The sequence below is a fragment of the Plasmodium gallinaceum genome, assembly GCF_900005855.1.
Source record: "Plasmodium gallinaceum strain 8A genome assembly, contig: PGAL8A_v1_64, whole genome shotgun sequence".
NCBI classification, from domain to species: Eukaryota; Apicomplexa; class Aconoidasida; order Haemosporida; family Plasmodiidae; genus Plasmodium; species Plasmodium gallinaceum.
Genome location: NW_021628223.1, coordinates 151,637 through 169,793, shown reverse-complemented (window position 1 = coordinate 169,793; position 18,157 = coordinate 151,637). Strand labels below are relative to the sequence as shown.

General features: G+C 18.8%; 5 protein-coding genes across 5 annotated transcripts; 3 read left to right on the top strand and 2 right to left on the bottom strand.

Moving 5' to 3' along the window:
• Window positions 1-2,474: 2,474 nt before the first annotated feature.
• PGAL8A_00127300 (conserved Plasmodium protein, unknown function) lies at window positions 2,475-3,869 on the top strand (the record flags this gene model as incomplete). The annotated part of the gene is made up of 1 exon (XM_028674793.1): window positions 2,475-3,869. The coding sequence occupies one exon, from the start codon at window positions 2,475-2,477 to the stop codon at window positions 3,867-3,869; it is 1,395 nt and encodes a 464-aa protein (XP_028526388.1).
• Window positions 3,870-4,571: 702 nt separating this feature from the next.
• HAD3 (haloacid dehalogenase-like hydrolase, putative) lies at window positions 4,572-5,471 on the bottom strand (the record flags this gene model as incomplete). Its single annotated transcript, XM_028674792.1, has 1 exon — window positions 4,572-5,471. The coding sequence occupies one exon, from the start codon at window positions 5,469-5,471 to the stop codon at window positions 4,572-4,574; it is 900 nt and encodes a 299-aa protein (XP_028526387.1).
• A 2,142-nt stretch (window positions 5,472-7,613) lies between these two features.
• Window positions 7,614-10,317, top strand: PGAL8A_00127100 (conserved Plasmodium protein, unknown function; the record flags this gene model as incomplete). The annotated part of the gene is made up of 2 exons (XM_028674791.1): window positions 7,614-9,932; window positions 10,030-10,317. 2 exons carry the CDS (start codon window positions 7,614-7,616, stop codon window positions 10,315-10,317), a joined length of 2,607 nt encoding a protein of 868 aa, XP_028526386.1.
• Window positions 10,318-11,081: 764 nt separating this feature from the next.
• On the top strand, window positions 11,082-13,067 carry PGAL8A_00127000 (conserved Plasmodium protein, unknown function; the record flags this gene model as incomplete). The annotated part of the gene is made up of 1 exon (XM_028674789.1): window positions 11,082-13,067. One exon carries the CDS (start codon window positions 11,082-11,084, stop codon window positions 13,065-13,067), a length of 1,986 nt encoding a protein of 661 aa, XP_028526385.1.
• A 617-nt stretch (window positions 13,068-13,684) lies between these two features.
• Window positions 13,685-17,340, bottom strand: PGAL8A_00126900 (ubiquitin-activating enzyme E1, putative; the record flags this gene model as incomplete). The annotated part of the gene is made up of 3 exons (XM_028674788.1): window positions 13,685-13,956; window positions 14,071-17,104; window positions 17,317-17,340. The coding sequence occupies 3 exons, from the start codon at window positions 17,338-17,340 to the stop codon at window positions 13,685-13,687; spliced, it is 3,330 nt and encodes a 1,109-aa protein (XP_028526384.1).
• Window positions 17,341-18,157: the final 817 nt, after the last annotated feature.

Below are 18,157 nucleotides of genomic sequence, written 5' to 3'. Positions count from 1 at the left end.
AATATTTAGTATTAAAAAAAAAAAAAAAAAAAAAGAAAAAAAAATATATGAATTGATTTTTATTTTTTTAATTTTATTTTTTATTATAATTAATAAATTCCAATAAAAGATTTTAAATTTTATAAAAAGAAAAAATATGAATTATTTTTAATATCAATAATTACATAAATATATTTATAAAATTGATAATAAATTTATACACACAATCATATTTCTTTCATATTAAAATGCAGAATAAATTAAATTAATATTTTTGTTATTTTGTTTTAAAATTGTTCTTCACACAATTTTATTTTATACTGCTATTTTTTTTTTTTTTTTTTTTTTTTTATAAAAAAACAAAAAAAAATTCAAAATGTTAACATAAATTTATAACACAAAATCTCTTTGAATACATGACTAAAATTCGTTAAATTCAGATGCCTTTACAATTATTCATTTTGAGTTGGAATATTTTTTTAAAGTTTATTCAATTTTATAATGCTTATTTTTTTCATTATAATAAATTACTTTTTATTTTTTTCATTACAATATAAATATTAAAATTTTAGTAAGATAGACTTAAGATTATATATTTTCTTGCTCTTTTTATTCTTTCAAAAAAAAAAACTAATTCAAAAATGCAAAGACATATATTATAAATTTTAATTTTTAAGATTAATAAATCTTAATAAAAAAATTTTCATTAATACTATTTATAATAGGTAAAAGAAATAATATTTAAAAGAAAAATAATATAAATAAATAATATAAAATATGATAAGATCAAACCATACAGAATAAAATAAAATTCAATATGAAAAGATAATATTAAATAAAGTCAAAAGTAATAAAAAAAGTTTTTATAGCCTTACAATTTTTTTTTTTTTTTTAAAATGAAATTTTATGGTTTTATAATAAATCTATAAAAATTACATATTTATTGACGCATTATGGATAGTGTTAAGTTTTAAAAAATATTAATTTAAAGGAAAAAGTAAAAAAAAAAATAAAAAAAAAAAAAAATAAATGTATATTAAATAGAACAAAATTATTTAATTTAATTAGTAATTATACAGGATTTTCAATTCGTTAGAAACGTTGACAAGTTTTTTTTTAGTTTTATTCATCTTTTTTTTTTTTTTTTTTTTTTTTAAAGTAATACAAAATATTGCATGCTTCAGCAAAAGTTGTTATTTAATAATATTTACATTTTAATTTGTTCATATATTTTAAAATTTAATATTAAAGGGAATAAAATATGGTATACAATTTAAAGACTAAAAAAAAAAAAAACTTGCTTTTTAAGTATAAAATTTATAGGCATATATATGAAATTAATTATATGAAAAATTTTAAATGTTAAGAGTAATATATAATAAAAAAAGTTTAAATAATTTTTTTTTTTTAATTTTTTATGTAAACATAAAATATTAAAAAGATAAAAAGAAAATACAGTTGCTAACACATGAAGATACTTTGCAATATATATGAAAAAAATATAAAAGTATTCTAAGTACATGTTATATATATATATATATATATATTTTTTTTTTTTTTTTTTTTTTTTGTCTTTTTTAAAAATAATGCAACTTGTAAGTTAATTATTATATTTTTTTTTTAAAAAAAACATGTAAAATAATATGTGAAACTTAAAATGTTATATAACTTTTATTTAATAATTTTTTTTTAAAATAAGTAATTTCATTAAGAAGTAAGCTGGTAATTAAGTAGATCACTTATTTATGCTCATATTAATACATGGAAATTAATCTTTGTTTTTTTTTTTTTTTTTATTTAATATAACTTTATATTAATTTTTTTTTTTTCTTTAAAATTTGCAAATATAGTTGTATTCTTTTAAAAAAAAAAAAAAAATTTAATAAAATTTTTATTTTTATTACATTAATTAATATTAATATTCGTATGCTTTATGAGATACACGATAAATAACTATTTGCTCATGCAAAAATTCATTTGATATTTTTTTTTTATATAACATTCTTTTTCATAAATAGTTTTTATAGAAATATATAATTTTTTATTCAGAAATTATATCATTTTAATATTTTTTTTTTTTCTGTTTTGTTTAGCAACTGTAATGCAAAGAACTCAACAATTTTTTATTCACAAAAAATTATTGATTATTAAAAAAAAAATACAATAAAGTGTTTGTAAAAATTTTTTGCATAAAAATATTGTTTTTTATGTGTACATATATATATATATTTATATGTATGTATGTAATATTTTATTTTATTTTATATTTTTTTTTTTTTTTTTTTTTTTTTTTTTTTNNNGTTTTTTTTTTTTTTTTTTATTTTTTTTTTTATTTTTTTTTTTTTTTTTTTTTTTTTTTTTTTTTTTTTTTTTTTTTTTTTTTTTTTTGTGTAATTAATATCCATCTTTTTTTTGTATTAACAAATTTTAAATATTGTACAAACTAAAGATATTAAAGCAGAAAAAAAAAAAAAAAATAATAATAAAAAAATAAAATGAATGAAAAAATAAAATGGAACAACAAGAGAACATGTAAAATATATGGAAATAAGTTAAAAGACCTTGAACAACACAAAAAAGATTTTACACTTTTTTATATAACTGATTTATTAAATATAATTTATAATACATATAAAAGTATAAAACCAGTTTATATTCATTTTATATGTTCAAAAAAAAATGAAAATCTTCATCCTAAAAAAAATAATTTAATTTATTATACTCCTAATTCTATTTTAGAGCAATATTTTCCTGAGTATTTCCAAAATGTTTATTTTTTATGTGCTCATTATACAATATGGGAGAATAAAATAAATGAAAATAGAAATGATACATATCAAAATTATGCTAATAAAAAGGAACATAATGAACACAAATTGAATAACTTGAATGAAAATGATACTAGTCAAAATAATGAAAATAAAGAAACTTTTTACTTTATTTTTACCTTTTATATGGAACCCAATTTTATATGGGAAGAAATTAATATCCCAATATTTCATGAAAGGGGATATATTGAATGTAAATTTGATTCAATAGATAACCTAATGAAAATAAATAGTTTTGTAAATTTGTCAGATAATTTAAGAATATATACATATAATAAGACATTAATTCAATATATTTTTGATTTAAGTAATAATAATAATATTACATGTGATAATTCCAATATTAATAAAAATAAAGAAGATTGCAATAATTTCAAAAATGTGCATTTGTTGCCATTTTTTATATCAACTGATTATTTGCATAAAAACTGTAAAATATGCAAAACAAGGGTTATAAGTTTTAATGAAAAAGATATATACTGTAAGATTGATGAAGAGGAAAATCTTCCTAAAAGTATTTTGCTATTCATGAGAAAAAAATTAAATACAAAATTAAAGAGTATTGAAAAAGAAGCAGCGAAAGAAGAAAGAGAAAGAGAAAGAGAAAGAGAAGTAAAAATGTTTAATAATCAAAATAGCATAAAAAAAAAGGTAAAAAATTATGATGACGATTATTTCATTGGTTTAAATTATACGAAGGTAAAACAAATTATAAATTTGACTGATGATACTTTTAAAAACTACTTTTCTGATCAAGAACTAGAAAATGTCCTTTTAATGATGAATAAAAATAATTATTCAAAAAACAAAGAAAATGCTTATGTTATTAATGATAATATTATAAATATGTATTTCGAGTTAGATGAATATTATAACTTTATAAACAGAAACAAAAATCAATTCAAAAATACACTAAGTGATCCTTGGCAATTGGGTATAGATCATAATATTGGAAATGATAAAAATATATTCGAAAAAAAAAAAAAATTCTTAATAAATGATTTTAAAATTCATAAGCGTTTTAATAAAAAAATAAAAAAAAAGAAAAAAAGAGCTGAGTAAAGAAAAGCAACTAAAAGGATCCATTTAAAAAAAGAAAAGAACAAATTGAATATTACAAAAGACATGTTGTTTACATAAAAAAAAAAAAAAAACTCATTAAAAATAATGTGTAAAATTTAAACGAAATACCTAAAAAACTTATTTGATGAAAAAGGGATATAGCTTTCGAGAAACATATTTTTTTCTATATTTTATTGCAGTCTTTATATTTATTTTTGAATAATATATCACTGTAGTACTTTAAAGTTTCTACATAATATTTTTTAATACATTTTTTTTTTTTTTTTTTTTTTTTTTTTTTCCAATATACACAAATATAAAAATTTAAAAAAAAAAAAAACTTAATTTGCATTATTATATCTATTAAACGAAATCTAGTTTTAAATAAAAATATTATATTTTTATCATAGAAATGCTCATAAATAAAAAATGAAATGCATAATAATAAAAATGAAAAAATACAATGAATTATATATGATACATAGAGAAAATACAGTAATTTAACATATTAATCTCAGAAAAAGTACAAAAAGTATTTAAACATAATATGCTCTTATTAAAAACAAGAATCTCCATAATTATAATAAACCATACTTTTTATCCTTATAAAAATAAAATAGCAATATAAAGGAAATAAGAAAGAAGATCTTACTTTGCTATAATTAATTATAAAAGGAATTTTTTTTTTTTTTTTTTTTTTTTTTATAATCTTCCAGAAATTACTTTATATATAATATCTGCTATTGAATGTTCATCATTTGTTTTGGTGCTAACACATTTAGCAATATCGGATACTTCTTTGATAGCATTTTTAACTGCAACAGAATATCCTGTTGATGATAATAATTGTACATCATTTAAATCATTTCCAATTGATAAAATATTATTTATATTAATATTATATAATCGTGCATATAATTCAACTCCGACTAGTTTTGATGTATTTAATGGTGATATGACAATTTTATCATTATGTTCTGTAATATAAACTTTAAAATTTTGTTTTAACTCATCATGCAATGTTCTAAAAAAATCATTGAAAGGTTCTTGCCCTTCATAAACTTCTCTGTATATATGTACTATTAGTATATCTCCGATACTTGAAATATCCTTAATGTTATTTAATACTATAGCTTCAAGTCCTCGATCTAAAGTTACTATATATTTAACTGAAGATTTTATACCTTCATGTTCTTTAACTAATATATTTGGCAAATTTGGATCTTCAACAACCACATATGCACTATCTTTTGTTATAAAGACTGCATAATTAAAAAGATTATAATGTGCTAATGCAAACATTAATGTATCAAAATCCCTATTACTAAACTTTCTGTATACAAAATTGTTTCCTTTTATATAAACAGAGGCACCATCTGAGAACACACCATCATATTTATCCATTTTATATTGATCAATTTGATCTTGATCAAATATTTGTAATGCATAACCATGCGATCTTCCTGTTGCTAAAATAACATTTATTCCTAGCTTTTTAGCAATATGCATTGCACGAAGATTTTCATTACTGACTCTATTTTCGTAATTAGCTAATGTTCCATCAATATCAATAGCTATCAATTTTATATTATTTTTATGCATTAAATCAGTTAGGCATTTATCGGTACTTTTATAATTAATCAACTCAAGATACTTTTTCTGAATAAAATTTTTTCCTTGAAGCTTGTTTTTCGGTTGCAAAAAAAAAAAAACGAATTATTGTATAATGCCTCACACTTATCTACAAAAAACATACTTAAAAAGATGAGGCATAATAAAAATACTGTTGGTAATCTATACATTTTCAAAAAACAAAAAATATTGAAGAAAATTAAAAAAAAAAAAAAAAAAAAAGGAAAATCAATAAAGATTAATTTTAAACAAAAACAAAAATTATAGGAAAATTGACATAAAAACTTTTAAAAACTTGTGACTTTAATAAGTTTTCTTGGAAAAAAAAAGTAAATGGAAACTTCTCCCTTATTATAAATAATTCAAAATAAAAATTTTTTTTTTTTTTTTTTTAAAAATAATATTACAATTTTTTCTTTTATTTTTTTTTTCTATTTTCATGTATTTATATTTACGTACATTCCTTATTTATCTTCTTTTTAACGTGCAAATAATACATGCATTTAATAATATTGATATTATTTCTTCTCTTGTTAGATCTATTACATTATTTTTTAATGTAGTTTTAGAATTGTTTAAAAGATAAAAGAGTTATCACCGAACAAATAAATACTCCATAATTCTTCAGGAAATTTTTCTTTGCAAAAAGAATGATTATATATTACAAAAAAATGCATGTTTAATAATTCATAATACGATTGAAGAATAGAAATGAATTCGGCTAACAAAAAAGAATAAATAATTGATAAATTTAAATAATTCTAAATGTATTAGGTGAATACATGCAAACATTTAGTCATATTTATGTATAGTTTAAAATACTTGCTTATACATAAAATTAATATTTGATATAAAAATAATTACAATTAGGTTTCATTTTATTCTAATTTTCAATTAAAAAAAAAAAAAAAAAAAAGAGATTTAAAATAGAAACAGGAGAAAACATACTATAAAAAATGTATTATGGATAAAAATTTATTTAACTTATTCACATGCCATTTAAAATATACTAATAAGTTTCTTTTATATTCCATTTTTTTATATAAAAATGTTTCATAAAGAAATAGTAAACATAAAAATTTCTAAGGAAAAATTCTATAATTAGAAATTATCTAGATTATGGTGTTACAATTATTTAAATTATTATAGCTTTATATTTTACATTAAAAATTTCAATAATAAAAAATTTAAAATAGTAAAATATTTTGAATAAATAAAACAATTTAAGATTTTTACAATTCTTATATTTGGTACTAATAAATAGTTTAATTGTATTTTTTCTTAGATCTTTACGTAAATTAAAAAAAAAAAAATAATTAATAAAAAAAATTAAAGTTTATAAAAGGACAAAATACTGCAATTAATTTGCAGAACTATTTTATCATTTCACTCTATTTTAATAAAATTATTCTTTATATATATTCTTATAAAAAACACATTTTCTAATATTACAAAAAAAAAAAAAATTAGAAGGTGAATCATAATTAAAAGTAACCTAATTCGCTGTGTTTTTTATAATTAAATTAATTTTACTTTTTTTATATATTCCATATAAATAAAAGAAAAATTATTTTATAAGATGGAAATAACTATGTACGATAAAATGGCACCTACTTAAGCAATCCATATTTTTTGTGTGGTGATTATAGTTAAAATTTTTTCTCCTACATATTTTACAGAATTAATATAGCCTATATATTCAACTCTAAAAATAAAAGAATATAAATTAAAAATTTAACTTAAAGATCTTATAAATATTTAAAAAAAAAGTAAAATATTTTTTAGTTTTTTTTTTTTTTAATCTTATTTCCCATAATTATTCCAGTATTATCTTTTTTCTCATTTTATAACTTTTGAAAATTCCTTATTCATATAACATTATGAAAATTTTTTTTCACATCAATTATATAAATAAAAAAAGATACTATTTTATATAATGATTCCTTACTATAAAAACATACTTTTTGGCTATAATGTTGCCATATTAAGTATAAAAAAAAAAAAAAAAAAGGAGAATCATAAAAATGAAAAAACAAAGGTTTTTGATAATTTATAAATAAAACTTAAATGTATCGAAAAAATACTTTTCAAAAAGAGAGATAAATATAAAAAATGAAATTAATTAATTTTTCTTTTATTTTTAATAAAAGAAATTTCTGTAAATATAATTTTTTTATATCAATAAGAAAAGGAGGAGAATCAATTTTAAAAAATGATATAAAATATATATATGTAAAAGATTTAATGAATTATGAAAAAGAAAGAAATAATATTAATAAAGAAAAGAAAGTAAAACATTTAATTAAATTAACCAAAACAAGTGGTGGAATACAATTGAAGTGTTCAATATCTTTAATTTATTTATTATCGTTAAAGTGTAAATATGCTGAAAGTATATGGTTAAACGTGTCAAAAAACAAAATATGTAATTCTTTAAATTGTTTAGAAAATATTATCCTAAATATTGATTGGAATAAATTCCTTGATTGTAATGATTTAATAAATATACCACTCAAAATTGTATGTGTTAACTCAAAATTATTTGATACTAAAAGTATTAAAAGTACCATATATAAATGTTTAAATACTATAATAGATAGTTATAAGAATGTTACACAAAATGTAAATAATAATGTAAAAAATAAAAAAGATTTAAGTGATCAAAAAACATATGTAAATATATTAAGTGGTAATTCAATAGAAGCAACTACTTTAAGTAGTTATAATGAAAATAAACAGGGAGACGGTAATATTAATATCAAAACTTTAAGTAATAATGAAACAACTGAAGAAAAATTAAATGATAATTTAAATAATGTATGGAATTTATTATCATTTCATATTGAAAATAATATATGCAATGTTGACATAAAATTTACAGGAAAACTATCTCCCCGATTTTATGAATATGGTAACATTAAAGAATTGGAAAATGTTAAAAACATTGAAAAGTATCAAAATTTAAATTTTTTTTCTCTTTTCAACAATAATTATAAAATTAATGATGAAAAAATAAAAAATATTGTAAATGAGAATGTCCCGTTTTGGTCAATATATGAAGAAAAAAAAAAAATTCAAATAGACCATCAAAATATTGAAATAAATACAGGAGAAAATAATTATAAATATAGATTTTTTACAAATAAATTAAGAAAAGGAGTTTTTGATATGACTACTGATAATGCTGCAATATCGTCACCATCAGTAAAAAAGAAAGAACTAAACAAGAATTATGAAACATCTTTAGAAAATAACAGGAATGTGTATTCAATTTTTCATGATGAAGAAAAAAGAAAAAATGAAAAATCCTTAAGTAATATGTTAGAAAATGAAAGTATAGAGTTAAAAAATTATGATTGTAATGATGTATATATGAATAAATTTAAAGAGAAAAGTGTTGTTTTAGAAAATCCTTGTAACTCCATGAATAAATTTCTTATAAAAAATACTGAAAAAAATGAAAATTACGAAAAAGCATATGATATAGATAAAGAGAAAAAAGAAAAGGATAAAAATAGTGTCGTTAATTATTTAAGAAATATGGAAATAAAAAGAATGAATTATTATAATAACAATTTTTTTTTAAGTGACGATTGTTATGATTCATCTAATTGTACATATTCTTTAATGATTCAAAAATGTTTAAAAAATAAAAAAAAAATTAATATTATATGGGATCCTTTTTGCAGTAGTGGCAATTTAATTTTTGAATTACTCAACCATTTTTTAAATTTACCATTATATAATGAAAAAGAAATTTTGCCTTTTATGAATTTAAAAATATTTGATAAAGAAGAATTTGTAAATATATATAATTACGCCTTAAGTGATTTAAGTAATAATTATAAAAATATACATTTAATAGGTAGTGATAATAGAAGTATTATGATAGCTGAATGTAAGAAAAATTTAATTAGATATTCATTATATTATAAAGATATATTAAAAAAAATAAAATTAGGAAATAGTAAAAATGAAGATAATAATTTCACATATTCAAGTAGAATAAAGAAAAATTCATTTTTGAATTATGTTTTAAAAGAGGACATTAAAGAAGATGAAGATGAGGAAGAAATAGATAATGATGAAGAAGTATTCTATGATGAAACATCAGATATTAATTTCGTAAAAGATTTAGATCAGTTATATAATATAGAGAAAGATAAAAAAAAAAAAAAAATTGCAAAGGATGCAAAAAAGCTAAGAACCAAAAATAAAGAGGAAAAAAAAGAGCTAGAAATGAAAAATGAAGATATGAATATAAATATTCCAGATATTGAAACTGTATCAATTTCTACAGAAGAAGACAAAAAATATAACTTGAATTTTCCTTTTGACGTTTCATTTCATAAAGCACACTTTTTTAATGTTGCACCATTCATAAAAAATGCAATAATAATAACGAAAATTCCACATTTTAGTTTTTCAAAGGTGTTTATAAAAATAAAATAGAAAAAATAAATAATTTTTTTAATTATTTTTTTATGTTATTTTATTTTATTTTATTTTATTTTTTTTTTTTTTGTAGGAACTAGGTATTAGCAAAAAAGCGTTTACATTATATGAACAGTTTGATCAGATGTTGTGTTCTAAAAATGACTGGCTAGGTGTTTATGTTTTAATTAGAAACAAAGTTTTTTTAAATAAATCAAAATTAGAATGGAATAAAATAATGTCAATTACTGATTCAAAAGGAAGACATTTAACTTTATTGAGTTGGTCAGGCAGAAAAAAAAGTTTATATTCCTTATCTGCAGAAAATGATAGATTGAAAGAATTAGAAAAATTTAGCGAAAAATTAAAATTTGGTATTTAGAATAACAAGAAATAAAACATTGGATTTGAATTTAAAAATTAAGTTTATGTTAATTCATAAACATAATTCTATATTTCAATAATAAAATTTTAAAAATAATTTTAATACATGTTTATAGATTCATTTAAAAACGATTTGTATAATTAAAAAAAAATAAAAATTGGATAATTTAACTTTTTTTTTTTTTTTTTTTTTTTTAATTAATATTTTTCTTTATTTTATATTAATTTAATTATTTGTTCATTAATATTCTTTTATTTTTAATAATTTAATTTTTAGTTTATAATTTATTTTTAAAAATATTAATTACAAAAAACTTTCAAAGTTAATTAATGTATATGAATATTTATAAATAAAAGTATATTTTTATCAAACGATAATTTATTCAGTGATTAAAAATACTAACAGAACATTCAACAAAAAAAAAAAAAAAATAAAATAAAATAAAAAAATATGTATATATAAGCTTTTTTCATAAACATCTTTAAACTTATAAAAAATTATTATTCTATGAAGTAAAAATATAATTTTCTCTTTTTCAAATAGTTGAAATTATTATATAAAAAAACTTATAAAATAACAAGATTAAAAATGATCAAGGAAAAATTTTTAATGATATTCAAGACAAAAAAAAAGGAATAATAAATATTATTTCTAAGTAGTCAAATTGAAAATTTTGATATAAAGGAAAATAATATAAAAGATATAATGATAAGCAAATCTTTATTTTGCTATCTTATTTTTCATTTTATTAGTCAATTAAAATGATATTAAATAATGAAAAGAAAAAGAAAAAAAATATAAGAATCATTTATTTCCTAGTTATTTTATTTTTTTATTTGATCAAAATTAAAACATGTATGATAAATATTCCTAATATGCTTATTCAAATTCCTATGAAAAAAGTAGATAAATCAGAAGTCATAAAATTTTACAAAAAAACATGTGTAAAGAAAGATATTTTCTTATGTAACAAAAAAAAAAGAAAAAAAGAAAAAAATATTTTCTTATTTATTAAATATAAATATATAATTAAAAAAAAAAAAAACTATTTTAACAAATTAAAGGATACAAATATACTAAAAGTAGATCAAAAAGATAATACTGAAACTAAAAATTATGCTGAAATAAATATAGGTGGTAATAAACATAATAATCATTTAAAAAATTCAGAAATTAGTTATACTGAACAAGATGTTATTACAAAAAGTTCTGAACTCATGAAATATTTAAATTTTAGTTTTGATGAAGAATGTAATGAAATAATGATTAGAATAGGGAATTTTCTTGAAGTGTCTCCTCACTTATTATTTAAAGATGTTTGTGTTAATTTAAAAAAATTATACACTAATTTATATACATATGATAACGAAAATATTCCATTTGGTCATACAGAACACACTTTAAACATAAATGATGATGTAATAAAGCATAACAAATTTAAAATATATTGTGTACTTGGTTTGAAGGTTTTAAGAATTTTTTTAATAAAATATTTAAGAAGCATTAAACTTTGTATCCCTGTAGAAGTAAGGAAGAGATATATTTATGATTTTTTAAAAATTGAATATATATCTAAAATATACGATAAGAAATATAATTTAATTGATTTTAGTGTGTATAATAACATTTCAGATAAACTAAAAGCAAAGCTTATATATTTTTATTTATCCTTAAAGCCACAAGATGTTCCTAACATTTTAATTAAAATATTTAGAGCTGCTAATTATAATGATGAAAATGAATTATTATATAATTATATTATGAATTCAAAATTTACTTCAAGAGGAGGTAAGAGGTTTCGTAGAAATATTACAAAAGAATACAAAATTTTATTTGAAAAAGATAAATTAAAGAAAAAACATTCTTGTGAAAATGATATACTATGGCAAAGATTTTTTTCTTTAATTAAGGAATATAATGCAGAAATAGCTAATGAAAAGAAAATTTTAAGAGATACATATCGCCTTATCTTTAGTAAAATTAATTTCTCTAATATTGAACTAATACAGCTATTTGAAAAAAAAGGTTTTTATATTTTTGATGAAAATGATAAAGAAAATAAAAATAAGAGTGAAGTTGAAATTGAAAAGGAAGTTAAATCTACTTTGAAAGAAAAATTAAAAATAGGAAACGAAAGAAAAATTCATATTATTAATTATATCAATAATTTAAGAAAATTTATTATTGATTACATTCAGAGAAACAAAAGTATATATCACAGTTTTTATCTTTTAAAAAAAAATATAAATATCCCCAAAAATATTTATTATGATGATATCATATCAAAAAATACAAACATTTTTCATTTTACTAATATAGAGGATACTATAAAAGAACAAAAATCAGAAACTAATGTACCAGATGACACAAATTATAAAAATAATTCTAATTATTTAAACAAAATACCTAATAATTCTAAACATGAGGAAAATGATAAGATGAGAGCAACAAATGAAACAATTGATGTAGAACATAATGGAGGCGCTTCAAAGGATATTCATGGAGAAAAACAGAATAATAATGAAAATATAAATAACTTAGATATTAATACAAACGATAAAAAAACTACAAGTGAAAGTGATATCAGCCTCTACTGCAATCAAATTGTAAATAACATTATGGATAACATATTAGACATACTCATTGAAAATTCAGGATTTAAAAACATAAAAACGTTATTTGGAATATACAATTCATTAAAAAACAATAAAGAATTTAAATTAATCCATTTTAAAAATAAATTCTAATAACTAAATATTAATAGAGTAGTACTCTTCATATATTTTAGTGTTTCAAAAAATGAATACTTATCCTTTTTTTTTAATGATCATTTTAGGACTTACATAAGATAACTTTTTAACAGATGAGGTATGTTATTATCTATAATTTTTATTTTTTTTATGAATTTATACTTCAACTATATTCTCTTTTTTTTTTTGTCATTTCTATAATTTTTAAGCTTAACTAAAATATTCTTACCTCTCCTATTATATATGTGTGTGAATATATATTTATATTTTTTTTTTTTTTTTTTTTTTTTTTTTTTATTATAAACTAAATAAAATATAATGATACAATTTATGGAAAAAAAAAAAATTAAAAATTTTTTAAAATTAATTGATGTGTAATAATAGACATAAATGACTTTCTAAGCAATTTGTTAAAAACAAAATTATTGTTCTATTAGATTAATGACAATGTTTTGTCTTTTTTAATTATATAACATTTATGTATACGTACATTTAAAATAAATGAACAACGATACATTTTTTTTCTTAATATTAAAATGTATTTTAATATTAAAAAAAAAAAAAATATAAAAAAAACTAAACAATAGTCATGTACTTTTTTTTTTTTTTTTTTTTTATTTATATATAAATTTAATAGAAGGTATTAAAACATCTACAAGGTCCTGATCATTACAGCTAGCTTCAACAATAATATAATTTTTATCATCAGGTAATTTTTGCTTTGTTATTTGCATATATATTTCATGTATAGGCTTATTCAATCTTTCTTTATTGTGTGCAGGTAAATAACAGTTATACAGACATGCATTACCAACGGATATTAAATTTACCTCTATGGTATATTTTTCATTTAAATAATCTATTAAGTTTTTAATGGTTCCATTTTCTATAAAAAAAAAAAAAAAAAATAATAATAATAAAATGAAAAAAAAACTATTTATATATATTGATATAATAAACTTTGCTAATATATATATTATCATATATTTTTTGTTGTTACTTATTGAAATTTGTATTTTATCCCAAGATGTAAATCCATTTGGTATAGCTCTGATTGGTCCCTTCATCAACTCGTCATACTCTTTATCAACAGTTTTAAGTGGTGGCATTGGTTCCGAAAAAAGAAATAGGGGTAATGCTGAATTTATGAATGCATTTTTAAAATAAGATAAAATATCTTTTTCTTTTTTTCTTTCTTCTTCTGATAATTTAACATACTTTTGTATATAATCATAATAATTTACATATTTTAATAATTCTATGCCTACTAACCCTGTTATCATAGATGTTGTTGTTGCAAGTGCTGGTATAATTTTTCCTGCAACAATTTTTGCTTTTAATTTATCACAAGTTTCAATCTTATAATTTTTTGCTCTTAAATTAGCAAATGAATAAATGAAATTTACATGTAAATTAGTTTCTTCATCTTTATCAAATTCTATGGGAGTTACTTTTATATTACTTGTTTCTATTTTTAATAACTCTTCACAATAATCTTCTATTAGTTTTGCTTCTGATGTATGTGAAAACGAAATGTTGTTCAAATTTTTTTCATCAATATTGACTTTTACACTTTTTGGTTGAAATGGCTTTACTTCAATTTTATTTGCCACTTCTTTAATAAAATTAATATCATAACAACTAGGTATATTATAAACTTGTGCATATAAATTTGATGTACTTAATAAAAATTCTGTGACATATTCATTATTTAAATCAAAACTAATGGGTTGAGGTGGTTTTTTTTGACCTATCCAAAAATATTCTCCACTAGATAATTTATAATCAATAGGAAAAGAATGTAGTAACTGATTAATTTGATTTATAAAATTTGTGTGAAATAATTCAACTGATTTCCTAATGCAAAATTCAAAATTACATTGATTTGAAACTTCCTTCAATGTATTAATAACATTTTGTAAAGTTTCTAATAAAGTAGCATTATTACCTTCTTCTTCTATCTTTTGAATATAATCTTTTTTATTATTTAAAAATTGTTGTATGTTCAAAGGTGTATTATAAAATAATCCTTGAAAAATATCTCTAGCATATTCAATTGTGTGTACAATATCATATGGAAAATGTTTTAACGTGCATAAAGGAATAGAATCTTCTGGAGGATCATAACTATCATTGTATGACTGAGTTAAAAATGGAATGATAATTTGAACATTTCCTTTAGTTCCTAATGTTCCTGATTCAAATAATGGCTTGGAATACCATACACATTTATTATCTACATATTGTCTAGCTTGAATATTATCTAAAGCATTAACAATAATATTTTGCCTTTCCCAAAATGATTCATTAAAAATATGCTCATTTTCCGCACAAATTTTTGTCTCTAAAGATTGAACATTTATATTTTTATTTTTATTCTTTATTATTTCTGATGCTATATGCGATTTTGATTTTCCAACATGCTCCCTTCTAAATAAAAATTGTCTATTTAAATTTGAAATTTCGATATTATCATTATCTGTAATTGTTAAAACACCGTTATTATTTGATTCACACATATCAAGCAAACAAAAAAGTTTAGAATATTCACAACCTAAAGCGCCAGAACCAACTAAAAACACATTTAACTCATTTAATTTTTTTTGAAATGATTTCCCAAATATCGATATTATATTATCGTTTTTACAATTTAATTTTTTTATTTCATTCATATCAGGTTCTGTGGATGTGATGCATTCAAAGAAGTCTAAATATAGTATTTGGTATATAGGCATAAATTTCCCTGTAAATTTTATTACTTCTTGAGCTAATAACCCCCCGAAAAAGGAAGCAACAGGTGCTATATGAGATTTGCAATATCTAGATACGTTATATACTATCTCTTTTTTCAGTTCTTCTACACTTTGATTCAATTCCTGTTGTTTATCTTTTTCATTTAACTCTACTGCGTATTTGTATATTTTTTCAAAAACTTCTTCTTCATAATTTTCGGGTAACATATTATTATTTTGTGCTTCATACCACTTTAGAGCTTGGATAGCATAATGTAATTGGTTGCTCATATCAATTTTAGCATAGTCAGAAACAATAAAAGAATCAGGTATTCCTATTTCTTCATGTATAGTATCATTAATTATAATTTCTTTTCTTTCGACTTTTTTACTTAATGGATATTTGCTTATATATTCATAAGAATGAAAATTTAGTTTCAAGGGTATTTTTAGTTGAGTACATATTCCACCTTTTATATAATTACTGAAATTACTTGTATCTCCTATTGTAAATGTGTATTTCTGCAAATTATTTATTTTATATATTTTGTTATTTATTTCAGTCATTCCTTCAACATCTGTAAATTTCACATAATCTCCATTCTGAAATGGCGCAGATTTATCAAAATCAAATGAAACTTTTCCTTCGGATTCTTTACTAATTTTACTCACATTGCAACTCTTTACATTTTCTCCAGTTTGATCATAGCACACAAATTCATTATTAAAATCAACAAAAATATATCCACACAACCCATAAATATTGCAACATAAAAAAGCTATTTTTTTGGTTTTTATACTCCTAACTAAATTATTATATTTTATTATATCATTATTATTAATATCACACGCAACAACTACATCAAACTTTTCTAACATATTTTTATCAATTTCCCCTTTAAAATTGTATACATGTACATAATTATTAAGTTCTTGTAAATGTTTCAACACAGCATCACTTCTGCAATTTTTATTATGTACATTACTTTCACTAATGTAAAAATTAACACCTACATCACTTATTTCACATATATCATTATCATAAATACAGACAGATTTGGGACCTGATAAAATCAAATTTTTTGCACATTCTAATCCAACACTTTTAACATTTATTATTAAAATATTTAATTTTATTAATTTGTTCATTAATTCATATCCATATGTTCCCAATTGTCGTGAATATAAATCGGTATCTATTTTATTATCTTCCATTTTATCTAAAGAATTAATATTTGTGAAATTTTCTCTTTTATCTTCTACCTCGTTCAGGTTAACAACTTCGTAAGTTCGTTGTTTCTTCTGTTAAAAAAAAAAAAATATATAATAAATATAATCTATATATATATATAAACATATGATAGATATATTGTGTATATATATATATATATATAGACTAAGATTTTCCTTATATATGTAATAATTCACTATATATTTGTTTTTTTAATAAACTATAATATTTATTTTTAATATGTTTCTTTTTTTTTCTTTATATATATTTTTTGTTATCATACTAATGGAGGATTTCTGTTTTGCATAATAGGTTATCTTCAGTATGTTTAATATAATAATAACAATAATAAAAAGGAAAATATAAATAAATATTTAAATAAGATCTTCAATTCATATAAAATAAGCAATAATTGGAATTCATAATTTATGAAAATAAAAAAATAGGTATGTACTACTATAAAGAGATACTAAAAAAAATTATATATATATATATAATATATATAATATGTATAATTGAGAATTTTTTCTATTGATTTTTATTTTGTTTTGTCAGTATGCATTGGATTTATTTTTTATCTTTTAGATAACAATATAAATGATTATAATAAAAAAGAAAAAAAATAATATATAACACATATAAATATGTATGTCAATTTGATCTTTACACTTTTACTTTGTTTTTTAATAAAATTCAATATAAGAATATACACTCACAAAATATCTTTATTCATGAAAAAGGTATATATTTTTTTTTTTTTATTTTATTTATTAAAAAAAAAAAAAACTTTTAGCGTGTTATCGTGTGCTCCACATTTGTTATCACATTTATTATTATTATATATATATTTTTTAATACACATAAATCTTATATATTACTAGTTTTTTTTATATTATTACACAGTATTTTTTTTTTTTTTGTTTGTATTTTTTTATTAAATTTAACATTACAAAAAAGCAATTTTTTAGCTTATAATAATATTTTATTTTTCAAAAAATTAATATTTGTCAGTAAAAATTTATTATTAAAAGAAAAAATATAACGTATGAATTATATTATTTTTCAACATACAAATAAAATTCAAAATTGTCCTTGAAAGATAATTTTTTTTTTTTTTTTTTGAA